Source organism: Lutra lutra, chromosome 3, assembly GCF_902655055.1.
Source record: "Lutra lutra chromosome 3, mLutLut1.2, whole genome shotgun sequence".
In the NCBI taxonomy this organism is placed as follows: Eukaryota; Metazoa; Chordata; class Mammalia; order Carnivora; family Mustelidae; genus Lutra; species Lutra lutra.
The window spans coordinates 39,442,015-39,469,082 of NC_062280.1; the positions used below are offsets into that span (position 1 = coordinate 39,442,015).

General features: G+C 49.5%; 2 protein-coding genes and 1 long non-coding RNA gene across 6 annotated transcripts; 2 read left to right on the forward strand and 1 right to left on the reverse strand.

Annotated features, from left to right (window-relative positions):
* Positions 1 to 1,216: 1,216 nt before the first annotated feature.
* Positions 1,217 to 13,278, reverse strand: LOC125095925 (uncharacterized). 3 transcript variants are annotated; one of them, XR_007126006.1, is made up of 3 exons: positions 12,980 to 13,278; positions 12,538 to 12,646; positions 1,217 to 1,460 (listed from the first exon to the last, which is right to left on the reverse strand). It is a non-coding gene; the product is annotated as an uncharacterized LOC125095925 (long non-coding RNA). The 3 variants fall into 3 exon arrangements; XR_007126008.1 differs by having other exon boundaries at positions 12,534 to 12,646; XR_007126007.1 differs by lacking the exon at positions 1,217 to 1,460 and adding an exon at positions 9,810 to 9,862.
* LOC125095924 (F-box only protein 8) lies at positions 6,904 to 8,312 on the forward strand. Its single transcript, XM_047722497.1, has one exon. It carries the CDS (start codon positions 6,910 to 6,912, stop codon positions 7,867 to 7,869), a length of 960 nt encoding a protein of 319 aa, XP_047578453.1. The 5' UTR covers positions 6,904 to 6,909; the 3' UTR covers positions 7,870 to 8,312.
* On the forward strand, positions 8,862 to 26,275 carry SPATA3 (spermatogenesis associated 3). Of its 2 annotated transcripts, XM_047722496.1 has the most exons (4): positions 13,323 to 13,871; positions 17,137 to 17,311; positions 19,436 to 19,579; positions 26,203 to 26,275. In XM_047722496.1, the coding sequence occupies exons 1-3, from the start codon at positions 13,469 to 13,471 to the stop codon at positions 19,539 to 19,541; spliced, it is 684 nt and encodes a 227-aa protein (XP_047578452.1). In that variant the 5' UTR covers positions 13,323 to 13,468; the 3' UTR covers positions 19,542 to 19,579; positions 26,203 to 26,275. The 2 variants fall into 2 exon arrangements, with proteins under 2 accessions (XP_047578451.1, XP_047578452.1); XM_047722495.1 differs by lacking the exons at positions 13,323 to 13,871; positions 17,137 to 17,311 and adding an exon at positions 8,862 to 9,704.
* Positions 26,276 to 27,068: the final 793 nt, after the last annotated feature.

Consider the following 27,068-nt stretch of genomic DNA (forward strand, 5'->3'; position numbering starts at 1 on the left):
ATTGTGCCTCTCTGGATAATCCAAAATAATCTATTTTAAAGTGAGGGACTAGCAACCATGATTCCATCTGAAACTTTAATTCACTTTTGCCGGGTAACCTAACAAAGTCACTTGTTACAGGAATTAGGATGTGGACAGCATCTTAGGGGGACCATTATGCTGCCCATCGTGACCCATCGTGACCTAGAGTAATTACATAACTTCTAAGATTCTGTGTCTTTTCTTTTCTTTCTTTCTTTTTTCTTTTGATTCAGTTCATTGACATATGCTGTATTATTGGTTTTAGAGGTGGATTCAGTGATTCATCAGACGCATGTAACACCCAGTGCTCATTACATCCCGTGCCTTCCTCAATGCCCATCACCCAGTTACCCCATCCTCCCACCGCCCTTCCCTTCAACAGCCCTCAGTTTGTCTCCTGTGGTTAAGAGTTTCTTATGGTTTTTCTCCCTCTCTGTTTTGTCTTATTGTTCCCTCCCTTCCCCTATGCTCCTCTGTTTTGTTTCTTAAATTCCACATATGAGTGAGATAATAATTGCCATTCTCTGATTGACTTATTTCACTTAGCATAATACCCTCTAGTTGCATCCATGTCATTGCAAATGACAAGATTTTGGGGTTTTTTGATGACTGCATAATATTTTTTTATATATAAAAATATATAGATAGGTAGATATAGATACAGATATATCTCACATCTTCTTTATCCATTCATCTGTTGATGGACATCTGGGCTTTTTCCATAGTTTAGCTATTGTGGACATTGCAGCTATAAACATTGCGGTGCACATGCCCCTTCATATCACTACATTTGTATCCTTTAGATAAGTACCTAGTAGAGCAATTGCTGGGTCATAGGGTAGCTCTATTTTTAATTTTTTGAGGAACATCCATACTGTTTTCCAGAAGGTCTGCACCAGCTTGCATTCCCACCAACAGTGCAAGAGGGTTCCCCTTTCTCCTCATCCTTGCCAATATTTGTTGTGTCCTGACTTAAGTTTAGCCATTCTGACCACTGTGAGGTAGTATCTCATTGTGGTTTTAATTTGTATTTCCCTGATGCCTGGTGATGTTGAGTATTTTTTCATGTGTCTGTTGGCATCTCTGTTTCTCTATAAAGTGGAATTCCTATGATGGTTAGAGTGGGGCTCAGGGATGACATTGCACGAGTCATCTATTGCTGCATAACAAATTACCCCAAAACTTAGTGGCATAAAACAATATTATTATCTCACCCCCTTCTGAGGGTCAGGAATTAGTGAGTGGCTTAGCTGAGTAGTCCAGGGTTGGTCTTTCACAAGGTATCAGTCAAGGGTCGGGTCATCTGAAAGGTTGCCTAGAGCTGAAAGCTTCCAAGATGGCTGCCTCTGTGGTTGTTGGCAGGAGGCCTCTCAGTTCCTCGCATATGGACCCCTCCACAGAGCTGTTTGAGCGTCCTCGCTATGTGGCAGCTGGCTCCCCTAGAGAGCAGTCGAAGAGAGCCAAACAGAAGCTACAATGTGGGTTTTTTTTTTTCAATCTAGCCATTTACCTCTATTACCTATTTAAAATAATTAAATGATTTTTCAAAATAAGTAAGAATCAGGCATAACATTATTCTATTTGGTCTAGTTCAGAAGTTTCCAAGCATTATCTGCAGAATCCTTTCCTTAAATGAAATTTTATGGGGAACTCCAATATGGCAACGAGACGCAAAGGCAAGGGACTCAAATGGATGCAAGTCCTGCCACACACCTCTCACACTTTCACACTTGTTTGCAAACCTCTGGGTTCAACCCCGTATCCAAGCAGGACCTTTCTGACTTTTCAAAGTTGGCAATAAGAGTTATGATATTTGAAATAGTAAATCTTTCTTCTCAATATCCCTTATTATGAAAATATTTTATAAATATTTTAGTCAGAAAGTTACTCACCTTCAAAGGAAAGAAGGAAGGGTTAGTCATTTGGTCAGAACAGGTTGGCTAGGTTAGAACCAACCTTTTCTCACTGTGCCCTTAAAACTCTGTACCCAGAAGCTTTACCATTTGAGAGCCTAAAACAATTGGTGGGAGGGGGTGCTTGTTACAGGTGATTCCCTCTCCCCCTTCCTCACCCTACCTTCCCTTCCCTCCTTCTCACCCCACGACCTATATCTGGATTAGCCTCCAGAAGCCACAATGATGGAGGGTTAGCCCCATCTCAGCCTCAGGATGTCATGTTCCTTCCTGCATCCCAGCTATTTGTGGCCAGTCAGATGTGGGTTTAGATCCCAGACCTACCACTCACAAGCTGATTGAATTTGGCCAACTTACTTAACCCTTCTGACCCTTGGTTTCTGCATCTAGAACTTGGAGGTGGTGCCTACCCATTGCTGGATTGCAGAAAAAGATAACATATGCTTACACCCAGCACACGGAAGGACCTCAATTAATGGGGACAATTATTACTAGACACAAAGGGGAGTCTGTTAAATGTCCCTCAATATCTTTTTATCCCTTCTTCCTTTTTGTAATAGAAGGATTAACTGGGTGCCTGACCAGAGGCCACAAGTCCCAGGTTCTCCCACAGCCAAGGTGGTCACGTGGCTAGTGCTGGCCAATGGAACATGAGGGGAACTGATGCACCCACCTTCCAAATCATGCCCTAGAAAGGATGCGACCTTTCCCTCCCTCCCATCTTTGTATTCTCTGTCTGAGGGCTAAAGAGTGCTGGGCCAGCTACCCTGGAGACAGGAAAGGAAGCCGCCTGTGAAGGGGGCAGAGCGTCTATGGCTGACCTCAATAGAAAAAAAAATGTCATTTCTAAGCCAATATATCCTTGGATCTCTTTGTTGCATCAACATAGATGAACCACGAAGGAGTCCAAAGTTGAGGAGGAAAAATGTTCCCTTCTTCCCTTCTGGATTCTTTAGTTGGTCCAAAAATTAAATTGACATAGAACAGAGTAACAGGAGAAAAAAAATTAATTTTTTACATATGGGAGCCCCATAAAAATAGGATACTCGGGGCGCCTGGGTGGCTCAGTGGGTTAAGCCACTGCCTTCGGCTCAGGTCATGATCTCAGGGTCCTGGGATCAAGCCCCACGTCGGGCTCTCTGCTCAGCAGGGAGCCTGCTTCCTCCCCTCTCTCTCTGCCTGCCTCTCTGCCTGCTTGTGATCTCTGTCTGTCAAATAAATAAATAAAATCTTAAAAAAAAATTAAAAAATAGGAGACTCAAAGGTAGTCGGGCAGTTGAGGCTCACATGCCGTCCTGAGCTGAGGAACGGGACAAGGGACCTGGGGCTCCAGAGGGAGGAGGACAAGTCCAAGAAAGATGAGAAAAGCAGGTGTTTGGTAATTGGGTGTTGGCTCTGTCATGCAGAAAACTCTCTCTGGTTTAAAAAAAAAAATTATTTGGTAATAGCTCTCTTTCTGGGTCAGGCCCCCTATCTAAATTCTTCTAGGCAGTTAAAGGAGAAGGGAAAATCTTTTCCTGTGTCTTTTGGATCTTGCTTGCCTTCAGCTCAAAATAATCCACATGCCAAAGTGACACATTTTGGGGTGATGTATTCTGTTCCCCCCTCCCCGAGTGTATGCTAAGGAGTCTTAGAATTCACGTGGTACACTCATACATCTAGGGCCCGCCTCTAGGGCCACTTCTGCCATAAGTCTCTCTCCCTCCAGGGGAAAAAAACAAAAACAAAAACCCAGAAGGGTTGTTAGGGATGCCTGGACTCCAGCACCATCCTCCTCCTCTGTAAGGTCACGCTGAAGCTGGTAGCTGGGCCACCTCCCTGCTCCTGTCCCCATGCTGTGTCTTCACTGTGCCCAGGGGCGTGGCCTACGTGGGCCCTTTGTCAGTGGTACCTCAGTCTTCACCTTCTGACGAAGGACAGCCCACCATGTCAGACAGTTAAATAGGAGGGTCCTCGGTTAACTGTCTGATTCGGTGAGCTGAGGGTGAGGAACACAGCATTGGCCTGCCCCTGGCAGCCTCGGGCTGCTTTCACCCCAGTCAAGGGGAACAGAGCTAGAGAGGGAAACAGGCTTCCCTCCTTACAGTTCAGTTCCAATCTACGTTTTGGGAGTCTGGGACCTCTAGTCCTTCCTAACTGGTCCTCCCCAGTTCAGAACTTGATAAAAGCTGGCTTAGAAAGTTCAGGTCAAAGGGCACCTGGGTGGCTCAGTCAGTTAGGCATCTGCCTTCAGCTCTGATCATGATCCGGGGACCCTGGAATCAAGCCCCATGTCAGGCTCCCTGCTCAGCGGGAGTCTCCTTCTCCCCCTCCCCCTGCTCATGCTTTTTGGCTCTCTCTGTTTCAAATAAAGAAATAAAATCTTTTGGGCGCCTGGGTGGCTCAATGGGTTAAGCCGCTGCCTTCAGCTCGGGTCATGATCTCAGGGTCCTGGGATCAAGTCCCGCATCGGGCTCTCTGCTCAGCAGGGAGCCTGCTTCCCTTCCTCTCTCTCTGCCTGCCTCTCTGCCTGCTTGTGATCTCTGTCTGTCAAATAAATAAATAAAATCTTAAAAAAAAAAAGGAAATAAAATCTTTTTTAAAAAATCTTAAAAAAAAAAAAAAAGTAAGTAAGTTCAGGTCAAGCCCAGGCAGGGTCGCCTCCTCCCCACAGTGATACAAATTTTAAGCCTCCCACATCCAGGGGCACCTGGGTGGCTCAGTTCGTTAAGCATCTGCTTTTAGCTCAAGTCATGATCTCGGGGGCCTAGGATGGAGCCCTGGGGCTCCCTGCTCAGTGGAGAGTCTGCTTCTCCCTTTCCCACTATCCTCCCTGCCAACTCCCACACTTGTGCTCCCTCAAATGAATAAAATCTTCAAAAAAAAAAAAAAAAGACAGACTCCCACACTCAGGTCTCCCTGTGGAAAGGTGAACAGACACCTGTGTGGCCAGGTTGATGGATCTGATTCATCCTAGATGAAACTAGCATCAATTTATAACACAGTGACCCAGCACCCTAGGGAAAGGTCGCCCATGAGTCCCTGACTCTGAACTTTTGGATTTGCCGAGGGAGGAGGAAGGGGCTGGAAGTGTTCTTGCCAACATTATCCAGATGAAAGGTGAGCTGAGTCTCTGGTCCAAGGCTGAAAAACCAGAATAGGGAAAGAGTCCCCCAAAATTGTCCACACTGCTTCTGCAAAGCTGTGGGGTCTTCTACCTTTACCCCGTCCTTCCCAATTCCCTGGCCCAAGGGGTCCTGCAGCTTTCAGCAGGATCCCCGCTTAGAGGTTCTGGCTCAGAGTCTTTTATATATATATACAAAATAAATAATCTGGAACACTCTTTTTTTTTTAAGATTTTATTTATTTATTTGACAGACAGAGATCACAAGTAGGCAGAGAGGCAGGCAGAGAGAGAGAGAGGGAGGAAGCAGTCTCCCCGCTGAGCAGAGAGCCCAATTCGGGGCTCGATCCCAGGACCCTGGGATCATGCCCTGAGCCAAAGGCAGAGGCTTTAACCAACTGAGCCACCCAGGTGCCCCTAGTTTTTATATTTTTAAAAATAATTTTAAAACAACCTAATAAAGCTCATTTTTAAAAAATTAACAAAGGGAAAATTTTTTCCCTACCCTTGAATTCCAATCACTGTGGCTCTCTTGAATACCTCTGTCCCACCTCCCCAGGGCAGATAAGGAGTTTTATGCTTTTTTGTTTTGATTTTGCTACAGATCTTTCTGGCTTTTTGGTGCCCTATGAGGTACCTGTTGGTCTCTGCCTCCAGTTCCTGAAACCCTTTGATTTCTTAAGTGATAAGAGCATTAGGAGCATTTTTTGTTCTAATATTTGGTCACTAACCCTGTCCCTGACATGGAGATCCTAAAGCTGGTGGAATTTCCTGGGTGATGGAAGTGGCTTTTTTCTAATGAGGTGACTGCATGGGCTCCTGCATGGGAGCCGGTCACTAGAAAGACCAAGCCATGATTAAAAGTTGGGGATTTTCAGCCCCATCCCCCATCTTCTAGAGAGGGTCAAGAAGATTGGAGCTGGAGTTAATACTTGATCATGCCTACATGAGAAAGCCTCCATAAAATCCCAATAGTATTGGGATTCCAAGAGCTCTCAGGCTGGTGAACACATGGAAGTTCAGGGAAATTCCTGTGTGTGCAGAAGTAGGATGAAAGATCTGCGCCCAGTCCCACACAACTTGCCCTGTGAGTCTCCTCCCTCTGGATATTCATCTGGGTCTCTAGATCCTTTTTTTTTTTTTTTCAAAGATTTTATTTCTTTGAGAGTGAGAGAGAGCGAGCAAGCGTACACACCCAAGCAGGGGGAGGCTCAGAAGAAGAAGGAGAAGCAGATTCCCACTGAACAGGGAGTCCCGAGTGGGACTCGATTCCACAACCCTGGGATCATGACCTAAGCTGAAGGCAGACGCTTAACCTACTGAGCCACCCAGGCGCTCCTTCTATATATCTTTTGATAATAAACTGGTCAACAGTAAGTAAACTGTTTTCCTGAGTTTTGTGAGCCATTCATAGCAAATCAATTGAACCTGAGGAGGGGACTGTGGGAATCTCAGATTTACAGCCAATTGCTCAGAAGCAGGGGTAACAACCTGGACTTGTAATTGGCATCTGAAAGTGGAGGGCAGTCTTTCGGGACACCACCCTTGATCTGAGGATCTGATGCTAACCCTAGGAAGACGGTGTCAGAACTGAGTTAAACTGCAGGACACCCAGCTGGTGTCACAGAATTACTCAGTGTGGGGAAAACACACATATTTGGTGACCAGAAATGGCTAAGTACAGTTCTGTGTAAAGAGTGAAGGAGAGAGTGCGCCCTCAGAGAACAGCACCCAATGACTCCCGCCACCCTGGCCTCCGGCCGCGCTCCGAGCTGACCAAGCCTGCGACTGGTTCAAGGCAACCCCGAGCTGAGAGTCACTCCTCGGCTCTGTCTCTGTAGCCGGCTTCCCCGTTCTAATACCGGCTTGCAGATGGGTCAGGGGCTGTGGAGAGTGGCCAGAAACCAGCAGCTACAGCAAGAAGGTTATAGTGAGCAAGGCTACCTCAGCAGAGAGCAGAGCAGGAGGATGGCTGCCAACAACATTTCTAACACCAGTCATCGTAAACAAGTCCAAGGAGGCATTGATATATATCATCTTTTGAAGGCACGGAAATCTAAAGAACAGGAAGGATTCATTAATTTGGAAATGTTGCCCCCTGAGTTAAGCTTTACCATCTTGTCCTACCTGAACGCAACTGACCTCTGCTTAGCTTCATGTGTTTGGCAGGACCTTGCGAACGATGAACTTCTCTGGCAAGGGTTGTGTAAATCCACTTGGGGTCACTGTTCCATATATAATAAGAACCCACCTCTAGGATTTTCTTTCAGAAAATTGTATATGCAGCTGGATGAAGGCAGCCTTACCTTTAATGCTAACCCAGAGGAGGGAGTGAACTACTTTATGTCCAAGGGTATCCTAGATGATTCACCAAAGGAAATAGCAAAGTTTATCTTCTGTACAAGAACACTAAATTGGAAAAAACTGAGAATCTATCTTGATGAAAGGAGAGATGTCTTGGATGACCTTGTAACGTTGCATAATTTTAGAAATCAATTTTTGCCTAATGCACTGAGAGAATTTTTTCGTCATATCCATGCCCCTGAAGAGCGTGGGGAGTATCTTGAAACTCTCATAACAAAGTTCTCACATAGATTCTGTGCTTGTAACCCTGATTTAATGCGAGAACTTGGCCTTAGTCCTGATGCTGTCTATGTACTGTGCTACTCTTTGATTCTACTTTCCATTGACCTCACTAGCCCTCATGTGAAGAATAAAATGTCAAAAAGAGAATTTATTCGAAATACCCGTCGTGCTGCTCAAAACATTAGTGAAGATTTTGTAGGGCACCTTTATGACAACATCTACCTTATTGGCCATGTGGCTGCATAAAAGCACAATTGCTAGGACTTCAACTATTAACTTCAAACTAAAGTTACCCAAGGACTTATTTAGCAGATATGGGGGTTACATTAGTGCTGGTCATTCTAGCCTCTGTATACAATCAAGCTCGAGTGTACACCTTTTTTTTCCCTTTTACTATTTTCTTTTTTAGTAATTTCCTTGGGGAACTAAAGAATTTTGCAGAATTTTTCTTAATTTTGCTTATCATGTTTTGCACAAAGCAGAGCCATTGTCTGACACAGCTATTTAAGAATGTTCAACTGACATTATACTCTAAAAGATGGTATATTTGTGCATTAGATTTGCTTGAAAAACTACTCATTTTCATTCTTTTTTAAAATACCATGTAATGTGTACATATTTAACTGAAGAGATTTATAATCATAATTATTTTATTGTAAAGATTTTAACTAAAGCCCTTCCTTTTCCTCTCAAAAAAAAAAAAAAAAAAAGAGTGAAGGAGAAATACAGAAGGAAAAGACTGGATTTTTCAAATACATACCCATAGAAGAAGGGGACTGCGAACCATCTCCTGCAGCCCCAGCCAGTTCAGGCAGGAACCAGGACCCTGGCTCACAGTTCATCCAGCAAGTAGCCCAGGCTCTGTTCCTTACCGCTTTTAAGGTGTCCCAGGTGCAGTGAGCACCAGGATCCACTGCCTTTTGTTATCTTTTTTTTTTTTTTTTTTCCACTGCTTTTTAAGTACCTGTGAGGTGCAGGAAAATCTGTTTTACTTGGAGGCTTGGGCATAATGGTCCATCCCCAAGATAAAAGGATTTCCCCTGTTGACACCGAAGACACACAAATGACAAGAGAAACTGAACACAGCTGGCATTTCCGCTGCAAGCAGCAGCGACTTCCCTATGTTGGAAGATTTCCAAAAAATAGAGGGCGGAGGCCCTGGGTCAGGACAGGAAGAGGTAGGGCGCAGGGGTATTGTGACATGCTCCAGGGAAGGGCGGCTTGTCCCGTGGCCAACAGACGCCCAGGGCCCAGAGGGGCAAGAGAGCCGGGACCGGGCATGGAGCCTGGGGCCGGGCCCTCCAGGGCCCCGCAGGACAGGAAGGCGGAGTCTCAGCAACAGGCTCCGGCCCAGCCCGTCGAGGGCCACGGCCGGATACTGCTGTTCGGCGAGCTCTGGAAGCGGGATGAGGGCTGCCTGACCGTGCAGGACGTTCTGGAGCAGGCTCCGGACGATCACTGCGCCGGGCCCTCGTCCACTCGAGCCGCGAGCTACCACAGCAGCTGCGCCACGCGGCAGCGCAAGCGTCCGGGTAACAGCGGGTGGGACGGCGCCGACTGCCCCGCCGCCAAGTCCAGGCGCTGCGCCAAAGAGAGGCGGTGTGACAGGTGCAAGGCCACGGACCCGTGCGAGTGCCGGGCGGCTCGGGCTGGTTCTGAGACCTCCTGCTGCGAGGCGGCGGAGGAGCCGCCATCGGGAGGCTGGGTGCCCTGCCCGGCGCCCCAGCGCAGCCCCCGGCTGCTCCTGGTGCTGTGCCGCGCGTCGGCGCTGCGCTCCAACCTGCCGCGGCTGCAGCTGCTCCTGCAGCAGGTGCACGCGCGGCACCGCCAGCCGCCTGCTGCGCTCGTCGGGATCGTGGTGCAGCCGCAGCTGGAAGAGGAGGCCGAGGCGCGCCGCCGCATGGAGACCCTGCTCTGCAGCGCCTTCGCGCCGCACAGCCCCTCGGTGGAGGTTCACACGGCGGTGTTCCGCCCCAGCCGCTCGGACTGCGCCCTGGACGTCCAGCCCGCCGCCAGCACAGGGCACAATGCCAGGGCGCGGGGCAGCGTCCTCCTCGTGGATCAGGAGACCCAGACGGATGGTGAGGGTCCCGACAGCGGTCGGGGGTCGGGGGAAGGGGTGCGTGGAAACTGCAAGGATGGAGGGAGTGCGGTCCTGGTCCAGGGGAGTGGACACATCCCCCATGTGGATGAAGATTCATTAGATTTCTCAGCCCAGGTGTGCTCGCTGGGGCAATCTCTGGTCAAAAGTATTCACATTTACTGAATTTGTAGAGTTAAACTCTTCCCACCCATCCACCCAGACCCTTTCTCCCCCTGCACCCTGAATCACACTTCTGCAAGGTACAGATTTGGGAGTTTCTAGGACCCAGGCCCACCCCGGCCTCTCCACATCCACTTACTCCTTGATTAGTTCTGGAGGCTTCTCCTCCAAGGGAAGCATAATTGACAAGAAAACCCTGCCTGGTGTGCAGAAGGCACTGTCCTAAGGGCTTTTCACGTCTCCTCCTCACAGCTAAGCTTGGGAGAAGGTGATGGGTCGGGATTCCTGCTCCACTCTTGAGTGCATGCCTATCAAGGAATCCAGGCCTATGGCCCCGGAGGGTCCAGAGCCTTGGACACTGAGCTCTGGAATGAGCACCAGGTGCCCTCTGTCTCTGGGAAGTCCTCTCCAGAGGCGGGCCAGGCAGCAGGGAAGGAAGCGCCTGGGACAGGGAGTTCCAATACCCAGTCACTCAAAGCTCAGCCACCCTCCTACTGGTGACCAGAGCAGGTTGTCCCCTTGGAGGACTAGCTCCCGTTCCTCACAGGTGGGAGCCAAGGGCCAGCTGGTGTCTGAGGTGTCACCCAACCATAAGATGCGAGTTTCCGGGCAAATGCTGACACGCTTGCTCTTAGCGCCCTGGAAGCAGCCAGAGGTCCAGAACCACCGGGTGTGGATGTTCACACCTTCAGAACCTCATCCTCACTTCGCCTCCCCCTAGACTCCATCTTCTCACTTTGCCAAATAGTGCACGAGATTGTCCCGTGGCTGTCAGGTCAAGTAGGAGAGCCCCTTGCCTGTGGACTGTTCCAAGATCCTCAGGCAAGGCCAGAAAACCCCAGCCCATCTTAGGAAAGTAACCCCTTCGTGATACAGTCTGTTGGCCCCCACATTCCATGCTCACCCTGCCTTCGGCGGTTTCCTGCTTTCTTTGTCCTCCTACCCTCGCCTTCGAGAAGCTTGTGTTGAGCTTCTTCTCTGGACTCGGGCCCTCCAGGATACTCACAGCCTGGGAGTAGGGAACTCGAGGGAAAACACGAGACCCATCACTTTAACACCATGCGGTATGTGATCTGGGACTCGGGGAGGGAAGGGTCTCTTCCAGTTGGGAACCTCGAGGAGACCAGTCCACTTGGAATGGAACCTGATGATGGGAAGTGTAATGACAGGGAGGGAGGGGCCTGAGAGAGGGGAAGGGCTTTCACAGATGGAGGAAAGCAAGCCTCCGCTCTCACAGCTGGCAAGAGCTAGAAAAGGTAGCAGAGAGTTGGTCAGTATACCTGGGATGCTGGTCTGTGACCGTATTATAGAGAAGTCAGACTTCCAGCCGGGAACTTGTGCTCCAGCGGGAAGGCAGTGGGGGCCAAGGAAGACCTTCTAGCAAAGTATCACAGTGCCATTCTTCCTCATCCCTCTGAGCCAACCTCTCACTCCATGAGTGCCGTCTCCCTGCTTCTTGGGACCACCCTTATGAAAGAACCCACCCATATTTTTTTCCACTGCCGTAGAAAAACTCTCCACTCCTCCCGAAGCCTGAGCCTCTGTGTTTTCTCCATCGCTCTCCTCAGGAAGAGAGACTTGTTTTCTGTGCCATTTGGCTCCTTGGTGTGAAATGACACACTTCTTTCATCTCTACCAGGAAAGACTACCCATGCGTGTTTGCCCCTTATCTAATACATTTAAAACAGGGGTTCTCAACCAGGAGCAATTTTCTCTCTCTCTCTCTCTCTCTCTCTCTCTCACACACACATACACACACACACACACGGAGGCATTTAGCATTGTCTGTAGACATCTTTGGTTGGGGGAAGCAGTTGCTACCGGCATATCGTGGCAGACGCCAGGGCTGCTGGTAAACTTCCTACAATTCACAGGAGAATCATCCAGCTCAAACAGCAAAGATTTATCTGGCCTCAAATGTCAATAGAGCTGAGGCTGAGAACCCCTGATTTAAATCAGGTTGAAGCCCCAGGCAAAAGCCCATTGGTGTCTGGAAATCTAATTTTGCAGAGATAAATGCCTTTGGAGTTCCCGACCTGTCTGCTAAATCTGGACAGGGTCCCTGACCCCGGTTTTCCAGTCTCTCTGATTCTAAATTGACTCCCGCAGAGGGATCCATTGCTCTTGACTTTAGAGAATTACCACCTTCTTGTAGACTCAGCTGCTCCTTAAACTTCTTTGTGCTGATGGGTCAACCAAATCCAATCTGACTTTATTGATCTGAGGGATCTTCCACTTCTAATCCTTGGTGCCTCTTTTTAAAAGAATTCAGTCTTCTCACTCAAGGGATCTTTCTAGCCCATTGACTTTTAAGGTCTGTATAATGATCTGATTCCCTATTGCCTTCTGGAATCATGAAATGAAATAGGAACTTCGCCCTGTCAATGCTTCCAACTAGCTGTGTGATCTTGGAAGGTGATTTAATTTCCCTAAGTTTCCCTCAGTTTCTCTTCTGCGAAAAAGAGAATCATTACGGTCTTTTCAGGATCTAGAATCCCAAAATACTTTCTGTCATTTCACATTTCACATCGGGTCTGGCCTTGCATGGAGGTGCCTTCTAGCAATGTCTGCCCTAAATCCTACCCTTGGCCAAGGGCATCACACACCCCCACCCCCAAGAGCATGAGGTTCGCTGCTGAATACTCACCCACCTTTTGATGCATTTATGGCAAAGGTAGAGTATTCTAAGGTGAGCACATTGTGTTGCGGTCACAGCGTGAAGCTTAGGCTTGTCTTAAAAATGCCCTCTCCGCTTCCATCCTGAAAGGAAAATCATATTTTTACCTTGAAGTAATATTCATAGTCTCCTAATTGACCCGACGAGTTTGGGGTTTGAGAGGTAGTCCATCATTGCCGCGACTGAGTTCAAAGAAAGTGTAGTTTTCCAAACTGTGATGTCTTATAGGGGAAATTCTTTTGCAAAAGCAAGGTTCCTATCCAAGTTGCGGATCCCCAGCCCCTTCCTACAGTGGGGAGGGCAGGTTTTGGAAGAAGGGTGAAGCTACTTTAAGATCTTCTGAATGGGGAGGAAACAGCTGAGATGGGAGAAGCCTGCGGACCTCCCGTGGACCCCCAAATCTTCAGTAGAATTACCTAAAACTCACAGGATGCATGGTGAAGTGGTTTGTTTTGGGTTGTGGAAACCAATGGCAGAGCTGAGCTTCAGAGTCAGGGGGGTCTAAAAGCAAACAGAGAGCGCTTAGGGACCCAGGAGAGCACCAGCGGAGAGGTGCCTGAAGGAGGCGCTCTGGTCGCAACATCTTGGGGAGTCCAGGATGTCCCCGTTCCCGTAGCCAGGCTCACCCAGGTCCCTGAGGGCCTTCTGCCTATCCCGGTTGCTGGGGAGGAGGGAAGACAGCAGGCTGGCATAGGCAGCGAAGACTGTCCCCAGAGCCCTGCCATAGGAACCACCCTGGGTTTGTGACCTCACAGGAGGGGTGGAGGTGACTGTTCTCTGTGGGGCTTAGGTCCCTCCCGAGGCCAGAGCCTTCCCCCAGGGCAGGGGCAAACGGCCCCTCCAGGAGGGAGCCGGAAGATTAGGCAGCTCCATGTAGGTCCACGTTTAGGTGAAGAGAACCCACCATGAGGAAGGGCAAAAGGAAGAAGCAGGAATCCAGACGCCATGGTTCCACCTCCCAGCGCACCAGCTCCGAGTCCACCCCGCAGCAGCCCAGCCCCGCATCTACTCCGCAACAGCCCAGCCCCAGATCCAGCCCGCAGGAGCCCAGCCCGGCCTCCACCCCTCAGCAGCCCAGCCCCGCCTTGACCCCCCAGCCTCCCAGCCCCGCCTCCACCCCTCAGCAGCCCAGTCCCGCCTCCACCCCGCAGCAGGCCAGCCCCAGATCTACCCCCCAGCCCAGCTCCGTAAGCACCCCCCGACAGTCTGCGCCCCAGGCTCTCCCAGCTCCTGAAACCAACTCCTCCACCCGGGGCCTGTTACCTCAGGACACTAACACGAAAGCATCCTCTCGATCCAGGAAAACAGGTGGGCAGGCTTCTAACTCAAGAACATCTAGCTTTCCTGTTGGTGGAGTCCTAGGGTCCCAGGGAGGCGGGTTCATTTCGGGTAATGGTGCATGGTTGACGTGTATTCTGGAAAGTGCTGGTGAAATGTGAGGGTTTGGGGTTTTGTTGTTACCTAGGATTTCAGGATTCCTGGATTTTGCCAGTCCTCACCACCCTGGGTCTCAGTGAAGGCAGCCACACATACATATCGGTCAACATTGTGCTTGGCTCGGTGGTGATACTATCTTATTAGGAGTCAGAAGTGCCGTGTGGCTGCTCAAAAATAAAAACCAAGGATGTGTTAATAGAAGTATATGGTTTAGGACAAGGGAGGTGGTCATTCATACTCTTGTGTGCTGTGAAAGATGCCTAGCAATCTAGTCCAAAGAAGGTAATGGGGTTTGAGGGGTTGGGAAAGCAAGAACCATGTGATGTATGAGATTTGGTTGAAGGAATTGGAGGAAATCTGTCTGTCAAGTAAAAGATGTGAGTAGACTTGTCCTTTGTTGGCCTCAGAGGTCTGACTCAGGGTTGCCAGATAAAATACAGGATGCCCAGTTAAATTTGAATTTCAGATAAACAAGTAATTTTCTAGTCCCAGATATTGCATGGGCATTCTGTATTTTTATCTGCTAAATCTGGCAGCCTTACCCATGGAAGATACTAGAGACAGGCAGATTTCTGCTCAACACGAAGACCTTTACAACAATTAGTTCTGTCTGAAAATGGAATGGCTGTCTAGGAAAAGTGGCCCTCTGTCTTCTTGGGTAGCTAGAATCTGACTGAGCATTGGATTGTGTAGGGGGAATTAAGTGGAGTTGGGGAGACAGGCTGGTTAATATTACTACTTCTAATAATAATAATAATGGTAGTAACGAACTAACAATTACCCGCAAGCATTTACCATGTACCTAGCATTCAGCTCAGCTGTCAGTGTGAATCTTCCTATTTAACAGTCCTATAAAGGAGGTATTATCATCACATTCTCCCTTTCATAGATGGGGAAACTGAGGCTCAAAGAAATCAAACAACACACTCTCAAGCAGGCACTGGTAACACCAAGAGGGGGACCTCCGTCGATTCTGACTCTATAATCTTCACTCTTAACTGCAGCATTGACCTTCTGATCCCGAGTCCCAAGTTTCCCCAGGAGGAGGAACACCCTTCTCTGAGCTTTTTTTGGCCTCACCATGAGCCAGTGCCAGGGACTTTATGGTCCCAAATAGGCCACACACACTCTCTGGGCCACAGCTTATTCCTCAGGGATGGTGTGGATATAAATTGCAAGTGAGGTGTGAGTGAGAGAGCTAGCCCCAAGCGATTGCGTGGACAATGGTATTTCGGTGGCTAAGAACCAACCCATTCTTAACATGTAGAAATGGTTTTGAGTGTTACATATTGAATATATTGTGATCATCAACCACTGGTGGAAACATTTCTGGATTATGGCCTTCAGAACTGATATCTGTAGAAAGCAAAATGTTCCATCTCCACATCTTTTGAGGAATGTGTGTGGCTCACCCCTGGGGAGGAATTCTGCTTATTGAGAAGGCCACGCAGGTGACAGGGATGACCTGCCCAGGGTTACAGTGGACACCCTGCACTTTTCTGCCAGGGGAATTTTATTCAAGCCAGAGTGCGAAAAAGGGTGGATGATAAGGGATGAGGGCCTGTACATAAGGGTGCCATTTTCTGGAATCCAAATCTTTTTTTTTTTAAAGGATGTTATTTATTTATTTATTTATTTATTTATTTTATTTGAGGTGGGGAGGCCAGAGGGAGAGGAAGAGGGAGAATCTCAAGCAGATTCCGAGTCAAGCACAAAGCCCAACATGGGGCCTGATTCCACAACCCTGAGGTCATGACTTGAGCCGAAATCAAGTCAGATGTTCAACCAACTGAGCCACCCAGGTGCCCCTAAAATCTAAATGGAACCCACATCCATGGCTGGAGGGAACACAGAATGGTGCAGCTGCTGTTGAAAACAATCTGGCAGTTCCTCAAACGGTCAAATGTGAAGTTACTGTATGACCGAGCAATTCCACTCCTGGGGACACACCCCAGAGAATTAAAAATAGAACATCCATACAAAAACGTGCACATGAATGTTCACAGTGACATTAATTAATGGTAGCCAAGCAGTGGGACAAATTCAATATCAACAATCTGATAAACGGATAAACAGCATGTGGTATGTCCATACAATGAAATCCTATTTGGCACCACTGATACGTGCTACAACATGGATGAGCCTGAGACACATTGGGCTAAGTGAAAGAAGCTAGCCCTCCAAAACCCACATGTTGTACACGATTCCATTTATGAAATGTGCAGAATAGGCAAATCCATTGATCGGAACTGCGGGGAGGTGGGAAAAGGCAGTGACCGCAAATGGCCATGGGGTTTCCTTGGAACGCAAGATGAAAATGTTCTGGAATTAGGCAGTAATGATGGATTTACACCTTTGTTAATATACCAAAAACCACTGAACACTTTAAAGAATAAATATTACGACACAGAAATTAAATGTCTATTAAAAAATTAACAAAGAAAAAAGATAAGTCTTGCCTTTTAGAATCCCTTCCTTCTCCATTCCAGGAAAATAACTGTGGTAGGCAGGTCTAAGGAGGAAGTGTGTGTTGTCTGCCCCATTGATCACTGGCTTTGGAGAGCTTACGTTGGAAGAACGTGTAGCTGTGTCAAGAAGCCAAGACCCAAGCCAGGAGGAGGAGGAAACTGTCTGCCGGAAGTCCTCCTGTGTAACAGCAGACGGCGCCATATCTGAGGACTCCGGGCATCTCAGGAGAGGACAAATGGGAGAGAAGTTTGGGAAAGTGTTTCAGGGACTGTAAATTGGAGCAGCCACTGTCTTCTGGATCAGTCAATAAACTGCAGAAGAATGGACCATGTTCCAGTGGAATCTCGGAGTCACTCTCCTACCGCTGTCATTTTCTCCGAATTCCATGGATGGAGCACCAGACGAGTTAGAAGCCCTGAGCTGAAACCCACTTCTTCCAATCTCTGTGTTACAAGGCCACATCCCATCTATTCTTTGAGCCTCAGTTTCCCTGTTTATAAACTGAGAATAAAAAAATAATAGCGCCATTATTTCAAAATGGCCTGGGGAGCTCCAGCTTCTAGAACAACCAGGTTCCCCTGCTAGTCTTCCCTCCCTTGTCTCCCTAGCTCTCCCACGCCTCCTAGAGGCAGGGGTCCCTCATCTCTCTCCTTCTCTGTCCATCCAGGGGCTGTGACTCGTGCGGGCCCGCGGGCCTTCTGTTCCTGTTCCACTTGCCCTGGCAGCTCCGCTTGCTGGCGTCGTCTGGGCCTGTGTCACAGCCGCATCTTTGATGTCCTCCTTCCTCGGGTCTGGCCCACCATGCCAGGGAGAGGATCCCCAAGCCTCCTCACTTTCTACAGGTTCTGGAGCGTGTGGGGGGCTGGACCCTTGGGGCACTCGGGTCCCAGGGCCTGGCTCTGTCCTGGACCCTATTAGCTGCCATGTTGTAACTCCTTCTTGAGAATCCCAGGAGGAAGGGAAGCCTCTCCAGGGTGGCCACTTCCTGGGGTTTGGCACCCTGTCCTTTCTGACCAGACCCACACCCAGGGGTCCCCCACCTGCACAAAGAGGGGCCAGTTTTCTTCCTTACCGGAAATGACTTCTTTAGGAGGCTCGTGGTTCTTTTCTCCATAGTCCCCCTTCTTCCTCAGAGCACACTCCCTCGCAGCCCTTAAAAAAGTCTCTCTCACTCAGAGCACTGTGATTCAGTGCTCTGTTGGGCCACCAGCCTCCTTCTGTGGCCCACACCATATCTGAGAGCTTCAGGTTTTTGACCTGCTTATGAATTTCCCCCAGAATTCAGTGATAAATACTGATTGGAACTCACATGTCCGGTTGGTAAGAGCAAGACCTCCACCCCATTCAGAGGGTTTCACGTTTCACGCTATTTCTGACAGTCTCCACAGGGGACATGCCCCCAGGCTCCCACAGCATCTTCCAAGGTACCTGCCCTTCCTTTCCTCTCCCACGAAGCCATCAGGAGAAAGCCACCTGGTGGCTGCTGCTTCCACTCTTGGGAAGACCCCTGTACAGAAAACGGAACTAAAAATGTCAGTCCACTTTCCCAGTAGCGCAAGGCTATGTGCCTCCCTCTGTCCCCAGCACTGGGGCCCAGAGTAGCTATACCTATACTCAAAGGTCTCACCAATGTCCATGAATAGACTTCCTGCTTGCTTGAGGATCTCAGACCCCTACTCCAGGAGCAGAACCGATGCCTCACTCTCTTCCTGCTCCCTCCCCCACCAAATCCACTCTCCTGTCCATCCCTGAAAATCATCACCTCTCAGACATGAGAGAGGCAAACAGGTAGCCCAGTGTGTTGAGAGAACATGTGTAGAGCTAAAAATACTCTACAGTCCGGTAAGTCCCATCAAGGAACGACCTGCCCGCCGCTCACCTCTACTGATTTTTCTCTCACACACCTAGTATTTCTGTCCACCTGTCCATCTGTCGAGCCATGCCATGGATTTCATGTCGCTTTAAAACCAACAAGTGGGAACCCCTCCTGGGCATAGAAGACTAGGTACTGTGAGGAAAACCAGAACAGGGAACTTGACCCTTTAAAAATCGTGCAGTCTATGTGGCAAGGTGAGATGTGTACATTCAGAAAACTAAGATGGGAGCCCAGAAGTGAGCCCTGCTTCTTAGAAGTTCAAAGAGCTTCAGAAAAAAGGGGAGCCCCCTCCAAAGTTGGGGTCCACAGAGACTTTATAGTGTCAATGGTATCTATCTGCGCTGAGTTTAGAAGGGTCTTGGGATCTTCCCCTGGCTTACTGTGAAAAGGTGGAGGGAAAGGTGAAAGCAAGGCGGTTCCCCATTAGGGGAAGGAGAGAGAGGGGCAGAGATGCTGCCTGGCCCGGGTGAGACCTCTAGTCTCAATTCCACTCAAATCACACCATCAGCTTCCATATTCTTTACATTTCTCAGTGGAGCCGAATGTTGGATCTTGGTTTTAAATACACATTCACATCAAATAAGATTCCCTACTTCAGCAGGATTGTTGTCCAAATGGATATTGCCTTTTGGGAAAGCCTTCCTCACAGTCACTGGCACGATGGTCCATCTTCCTTGCCTCTGTGGTGGGCACCCCATGGGGCTTCCTGAGATGATTCTTCTCCAAAATGAAGCCCCATGATAGAACCTACTTCACGGGGTTGTTGTGAGGCTGGAGGAAGACACTGGGTGTGAGATGTTTAGCTCGGGCCTGCCCACCACCGCCTTCCCTGCCTTCATATCCTGCTTCCTGAGTGTCCCCAGGAACTGGCATCCCAGGCTTGCCCATCCTTGGAGGTGGGGGTCCTGTGGCAGGGAGTCACCGGACAGAGGTGGACAGAGCTGTTTTCCCTTGGGAGGAGCATCAGTAGTGGGGAGATGGGCATTTCTGAACTGCTGAGGGGATCCTACAGTTTCTGCCTCCCCTGTCTGTGGACAGGCACTAGAGTCCAGATTCTCCCAACCTGTGGGCTTTCTGCTTTGCTCTACAGAAAACCTACAAGGAAACACTCCACTCATCGTAATTCGCGTGCTCCAAGCTCTCGGGACTGCTGCTGTGGTTCTGGGGGCCCTAGGAGCTGCCTATTACACCACTGAATCCTTGTGAGCAACCCCCCAAGCCCACGGTCCGGCAGGTATGTGTACCCCCTTTGTGCCTCCGTCCTCTTGCACAGGTAACGCTCAAGCCCACTGGGTCACCGTGCCTGCAGTGCAGGGCTGAGGGAGTGTCTGTCCCTTCTGGGAATAAAGGAGGAATAATTTATGGGTGGACCAAGCCTCCAACTTCTCAGGGAAAGCTTAAGAACTGAGTGATTTCCTGGCCTCAGGGTCATCTGACATGGCTCTCTCAAGCAGCCCTGATACTCTTGGAAAATGCTAGACCCATTATTGGGATTGTCAAATCAGAGTTCCCCCAACATTCACTGGGGGGTGGGGGTTCCCTAGTCACAGATCCCAGGCAGGAAGAAGTCGGAGAGGTTGGACAGAGGTTGGACAGAGGTTCCCATCTCTCTTTGGGACTTCCCTTGGAACTTTCTCTCTGCCGAGAGAACTTTCCCTTCTGAAGTGCTACTTATCTTTCATGACCTGGCCCCATTTCTTCCATAAGCTCTTCCCCCCCACAGTTCCAGTGATCTCCCCATCTTTTTAACACTGTTTTCTCCAGCCTTTTCTACCCTGTACTGTGGGTGATTTCTTGGTACCTATGTGGCCTGTTTCTCCAACTACATTGCACAGTCCTTGAGGGCAGAGAGCATGCCTTACATGGTATCTCCAGGCCTCCCCTGTCTGGGGAGAGGCTCCCAGGGGCAGAGCCTGAGACAGGGATTTGGTGCATAGGATTTATGAGGGAAAATAGGAGTGAAGGAGGTGAGAGAGGACAGAGGAAGTAGTAGGACAAGGAGGAGGTCTCGGCTGGAGTCCAGCCTCAGCCTGATCCCAGGGGAGCTCTGGCATGTGAATTAACCACAGAGCTGGTCTCACCTTGGAGCAAGAAGCTTGGCCTTCTGTGCTCCTCCATCATTGAGTAATTGGCAGTAGGAGTGAGGATGGGGAGTGTATGTCTTTGGGGAAAAGCAGATCTCATTTGCCCTCTTGAGAGAAAGTTCCTGGGGAAGGAGGCAGCTCTGAGTAATTAGCAGCCAACATTCACAGTTAGCAGGAGCTGGGGAATGGATGCACCTGCCCAGAAAGAGGATCTAGGTGGGCACCAAGAGCACCCATGGTTGTTGCCATTGTCAAATCCACTGGCAGTGAATGCCTAATATTGGGGGGTAATGGTAATGGCAGCTGTTCAACCCATCCCCAGACTCCACCAGCCATAGGAATGGATGAGGAATGGCCACAATAGGGCATGTGGTGGGAACAGATGCTCAAAGCATCTCAGAAGCCCAACCCAAAAAGGAAGCTCACCATCCACTCAGGGGCTCTGCTGCCTGATCAAGGGACTTTCGTGGAAGAATAACAGCACCTTAAGCTTCATGAAATAGCAGAGTAGCTGAGGGCTTCAGTTTCCCGGTCTATAAACCGGGAAGGTCATGGGACCTCTGTCCTGAGATTGTTGGAGTAAGAGATAGGGTGCTCAGAGGAAAGGGCTGGCCAGCTGGCCAGTCTCGTGACTATGACCATCGTGGGAGTGGTCAGAAAGGTGCAGGCTTCGGAGACGGGGCCCGGTAACTGGGTCTTCGGAGATGCCTCGCTTAACTTCTGTAAAAGGCATGTCCTTGCTAAAGAAGGAGGAATAATAACTACCTCCAGGGGCAGTGGTTTTCAGGATTTAATGAGGGGATGTTCAGACTTGCCAGGCCAGGTCACAGGTGGTGATGAGCAGTTTGAAGAATGGCCCTGAGCGAAAGCTTTGTGTCCTAAAGGCTCCTTACAACAGGGGCCATGGTGTCCCCTTGGGTTCTGCCACTGGTGTCAGGCAAGCCTGAGATTGGATTCCCCTCCCACATCCAGGATCTCTAGGGCCTGGAGCAAGTTTTCCTTAACTCCTGCCATCATCATCTTGTTAAATGGGGGTAATAACTGTACCCCTCTCATTGGGTTGTTGAGGGAGTAGGTGAAAAACACGCATGTCAAACACTCAGCAGAGGGCCCCGCCCAGCTGGGGCCCTCCACACAGCCGCTGCCCCATCTACGTCATCAACACCGCCTCCTAACTCAGTGTTCCCCAAACTCGGCCAACTTTGACACCTGCAATAGCCTTACTCTTTTTAAAATTAGCTTTCTTTTGAACTTACATGCATTTATTTTCAAGGCAAATTTAAGTGTGGCCATAAATGGAAAACCCTATTGCTTGCCATAAAAAGACTCACAGGAGATATGAATCCCAAATGTCATGGACTTCTAGCAGAGGAGGGTGCCCAAGAAAGGCTCAGCTTTCAAGGCGGTGTCCTGTGTGTTCCAAGGACACGCGCTGGATCCTAAGACTGGCAGCTGCACGCCGGGACGCTGTCTTTGCTTTAACCAGGGTTGAAAGATGAGTGGCAGAGAGCCTGGTGACTTAATGTGGTGTCGGGGGCCCTGCATGGAGGGGCTCAGGGAGGGGAGGAGGGAGATGTTTATAGACAGCAAGGAGGGTGAGTAAAGGGGATGGGGAAGGGGAAAAACGGGAGGAGGGGAGTAGAGTGGAACCCCGTCCAGGGCCTGGAGTAGGTCACGTACCTGCCACTGAGAGTGAATCTGTGGCAAAGCCAACAAGATTCCCCAGACACTGAGGCTGTGAGTGTGTTGGAGGTGAGGGTTCAGTGGCCTGTGGGGTTCTATATTGCTGACCTCACTTAACAAACTGACCAATGCATGCTGTGCCTGAACTTGGCACCGCTCACCTCTTTCTTCTGCTCTGAAGGGTGACTCCTTATGTCTTCTTAGGGTGGGCCCCTTGCCTGGAGGCAGGCCTGGGGACCTGCCTTCTCCAGGCCAGATAAAACTAGTCCAACAACAGAACTCACACCTGACAGGCTGGTCCTCCCAGGGATGGACTTCTTTTCTCCAGCCATAGCTGTCCTCTGACCACTCCAGTGTCCCTTGAGGGAGAGACAGGCTCCTGCCACCAGAGACAGGCTCCTTCTCAGGCCCTGTAGCCCATGCCTCGAAATTCTGATGAGGTGACCTTTCCCCCATGTGACCCACTGCTTTGGTCAAACTTTGGTTCCAGCACTGGGATGGTGTGCTCATTGGCTTTGGGACCCTTCAAATGTGCTTTAACTGACCTCATCAGCAAGACCTGGCTTCTTCCAGACTTGCTTCTGCCAGAGCCCGCACTCCAGTGTCCTATCCCTTCATTCAGTGGACACTAGGAGTCTGAGGTCTAATTATGGTGCCACCAGCAGGGGTCAGGAGAGGACTTTCTAAAAGCCTAGAAGTTGCAGTGACAATTCCTGGACACTAGTCAAACATAGTGTCTCCCACCCCAACACCCTGGGGTTCCCCGCAGGAGCCCCTGTAAATAGGCAAGTAAGTAGGTCAGCACAGCTGTCGCGTGTCAGTACTGACCATGTGCCCGGCACCACACTGGGGACTGTGAGACACGATGACCACAGAGGGAAATGGTTGGCCACACCCACCCACAGGCCAAGGCAAGGGCTTCGGGCTTGGAAGTCCGGTAAAGTCTGTGGATCTAGACTGGCCAAGGCTCCCAGGCAAAGAGGGCAGGGGATAGTAATTCAGATGGAGACAAATGCTTATCTGACACCCAAGCTAGACGGCAGAGTCCAAATGACAAGAGAGCATGTTCATTGGTTAAATAATGCATTCATTCATTAATATTTCTTGGGTCCCTCCCACTGTGCTATAGGAGTAAACCAAGACAAACAAAAGATCCATCCCCCCAGCCAGGAAGCCCGCATTCCAGTGGCCACAGACAGACAATTGACCCGTTTAATGAATAAACAAGATCACTTGATTTGGTGGCAAGTGTTATCAAGGAAATAAAGATATAAAGTAGATCGGATAAAGAACAGAGAAGGGCAGGTGAGCAGGCGCGTATGTTGCTTGCAATAGGCTGGTATGTGAAGGCCTCTCTGAGCTGAGACATATAGGGCAGAATGAGGCAAACAGTGCAAATCTGGGGGAAGAGGGTGCTTACAGACAGAAGAGCAGATCCAACAGTTAGGCAGGAAGGAACTTAACATGTTTCAGGACAGAGAAGAGGCCAATATGGCTAGAGCTCTGGCGGTCAGGATGCTATCACAGGGGAGACCAAGGTCATGTACAGCCTTGAAGATTTCGTGTTCTAGATGTCTCTCAAGCTGTTGGTTTATATTTCAAAGATTTCAAAACAATCGCAGTGCCTGTTGGATAGAGGATGGGGAAGGGGGAAGAGGACCAGGTGGGAATCATCTGCACTGGGCTGGACAAGCAAAGATGGCACTTGGATCAAGGGGATGGCTGCAGAGGGAAAGTGACCAGGGACATTACGGAGCCAGAACCAGTAAGTCTTGCTGATAGGTTGGATGAAGCGATGAGTGAAAGGGAAGCCTCAAGGATGACTCCTTGGAGTGCCATTGCCAGAGGCAAAAGGCGCAGGAGAGGATGGAAATCGAGAGATCTGTTCTATTCTGTTGTTACTATTGAGGCGTTGGACTACCAAAGGGACATGTCATGGAAGCAGATGGACATATGGAAGTCACTGGAAAAGCCAGGTCTTAGCTCCAAGCGTGGGAGTGATTCATAAGAGCTGAGATTTACAGCCACAGGCAGTGGCTAAGATGACTCAGGGAGAAGACCTAAATAGAGCCGAAAGCCAGGAACTGAGGCCAGGAAGATGCCATTTAGAAGTCTGGTAGTGAAGGAAGGTGTCAATGGAGAAGACACCTGCCGTGGGCTTGCTCTGGGTCTAGGCAAACATGCAGGGTCTCAGTAAGTTCTCAGAGATAGGGAAGAGCAGGTAGGTTTCAGGTCAACAAGTGGTATCCACAGGTAGGAAAAGGCAGCAAAGAGACAATCTCAGCAGAAGGCGCTGGTGAGCAGGGCTGAGACCTGATTGTGAGAACCCTGCTACTACATTTCTGTTTGTTCTTCTGTGCCTCACAGAGTGCGGACAGACAGACATGTGCTTCCCTATCCTGTGGCCGGGACCCACCCTCATCTGTAAAGTGAACGGGGGGGGGGGCCTGCACCCACACCCAGGTTCACAGCCTCTTCCCCTCCTGGGATAGATGGGCTGACCCAGGTGCTTCCTGGACTCGCCCTTCCTACTTCCTACACATCCTGCATTTTCGACCATTGCCCTCAATGCTGATCTTCCTGATCAAAAAGTTTTCACTGCCCCATGAGAATGCCTTCACTTGTGGGCAGAATGAAAAATACCTACCTCTAATGGATAAGGTGCTTGGTAAACAGGAAAGTGCTGCCCTCGGACTTCTCTCCCCTTAATTCAGCTGTAAAACTGGAAGTGCGAATTGGTCGGTTTCCAAATGCCACGAGGCATTTTAAGACTTGATTTGATAAGTGGAATGTGGCTTAGATTTTTTTGGTGCTACAAATTTCAAGAAAACCTAATTCAAAATGGCAACAGGGAGATTATCTCAAGGAACACTTGGGAAGCAGCACATGGATGGTTAACTCAACAGGGTCAGCAGGGACCTGGGGACTAATCTGGCTTTCAGCTCTGACACCCCTCAGCAAAGGAGGGGCTCGTTCCCCCTCACGGGCAGATATCTGGAAGAGCTCCCAGAATTCCATCCTCATACCTGACCCTCAGAAGTCAGGGAAAAGGCCACCTCCTCCTTATTTCTCGTCTTGAGTTAAGTTTTTCCCATAAGCCCCTGACCCTGGTATACCTTCCCCCTAATTGGGGTGACATACCCCTGAATTGGGTCTCATGTCTTCTTCAACAAATTAATGGCAGAGGGGAGTTAAATTACCCTGAATGCATTAGACCAATCCAGAGCTCCCCCTATATTCTATCCCAACTCTGGGGCTGAGGTTGCTTCCCTTTACTGCACAAAGTAGTAGAGCAAACTAGGTGGGAACCCTGCCAGCAGCACTGACAAGAGGCAGGAGTGCTTTTAGAAGGTGATGTGGTAGCAGAGTGACAGATGAACTCCAATGTCCAGACCTTTTGGCTTGGACAAGTGCTTGAACCCCGGAAAGCCCCATGAGGGTTTGTGAAAGTCAGTGTGTGCCTGGGGGAGGTGCACTGGGACATCCTGAGTTCCAAAGGCTCAGCAATTAGACCTGGTAGAAGGGAAATAGTTTAGTGTCCTCCTCAGTCCAGAGCCTAAAGAACCATCTAATGGCAGTGGCAAAACCCCCTCTTTGGTAAAAGGTGTTTCTAGAACCTTCTTTCTTAAAGCTTGGTAAGCCTCTCTCTTAGCATCCCACTGGAAATGAGGAGGCACCGAAAGGAAGGGGCTGTTTCCCCTCTCCTTTCGGGCACCGAGCATAGTAAAATTCACTGCCATGGCCCAGTTTTGGGGGAGGGAGGCTCCACCGCAGCTGCTAGGGGCCCTGGGGGTGGGGAGAGAATAGAAGACGCTAATGTTGACTGAGCCAAGTGTGAGCCAGGCCTTTTGCATAAGCACGTTACAGCCTGAAGGGGAACACCAGGCTCCAAGTGGCTGTTTGGATGAAAAGGAGACTGGACAAGAGAATGGAAGAAATTTGAATCCTATATAATTCGTTTTTCCCCAAGAAGACCTCAACGGCTGAACCCTCCTCACCCATGGGGTTGTAAAACTGGAAAGCCACCAAAATTCCAAGGTCATGGAATGTTGTCCAAGCTAACAGCTCTATCCTTATTTTTTTCTTACAGATCCAGTTTCCATCAAGGATCTCTCTTGTCACCAAAATAGAACAAAAAAAAAAAAAAAAAAAGAATTCTGTTTCATTAGTGTGTTTTACCCAGAGACACAAAGTTGGACTTGGCAAATGGGTTTGGGAGATAAGTGTGGGATGACTTTGTAGAGCAACAGGCAAACGAGGGTGGAGTCCTCCTGTTCCTGTTGAGGACCACAGACCTGAGGGGGGCAACTTTCTCTGCCCATACTCACAGAACAAACTGCTTCTGATTTTCCCCACTCTAAAAGCAAGAATTATACAACTCTATTCAGTACCTAACATAACCAGTGGTCCAGTGGTAATCCCTGTTAGTGGGAACAGGAGGGATGCCCTGGCCCCTTTCCAGGCCTGCACCTTGGGGAACAGAGGCTCCATGCCTGGGAACACTTTGTCTCTGAGAAATGGTTTCATTTGGTTTCACCTGTGATGGGAGAGGCGCAGGGGCAGGGCACAGAGCAACTTGAAACCTTGGGGTCTGTCCCGCAACTTCGCTGCCCCCCTCCAGAGTCTGGGGGTCCTTGAGCAGCTGAGGCAGAGTGAGATGACAGTCAATTCAGAGCAGTGGCCACTGGGAACAACTGAAGCTTAGATTTGCTGGGGTAGCCTGGGTATGGGGGTGCCGTGGTTGAGGAGGGGAGACAGACCATAAACCTTAGAGTAATCCTGGCAGAGGCAGGAAAGCTGGATGTTTATACACCCAACCCATTGGTCCTCAGTTAAGGGGTGTTGGAAGGGAGGTGGTTAATTCCCCTGGGACTTTTGTTCACTCCAGAAATGATGCCCTGGGCAAAGAAATGTGGATGGCTACCACTGGAAGTCCAGAAGGCACTGAAGCCCTCA

Bases quoted from the DNA above. Each gene is read 5' to 3' on its own strand.
- LOC125095924 (XM_047722497.1), top strand. From the start codon at position 6,910: ATGGGTCAGGGGCTGTGGAGAGTGGCCAGAAACCAGCAGCTACAGCAA.
- SPATA3 (XM_047722495.1), top strand. From the start codon at position 8,903: ATGGAGCCTGGGGCCGGGCCCTCCAGGGCCCCGCAGGACAGGAAGGCG. The intron at 9,705-19,435 runs GTGAGGGTCCCG...TTTGCTCTACAG, and splicing joins TCAGGAGACCCAGACGGATG to AAAACCTACAAGGAAACACT.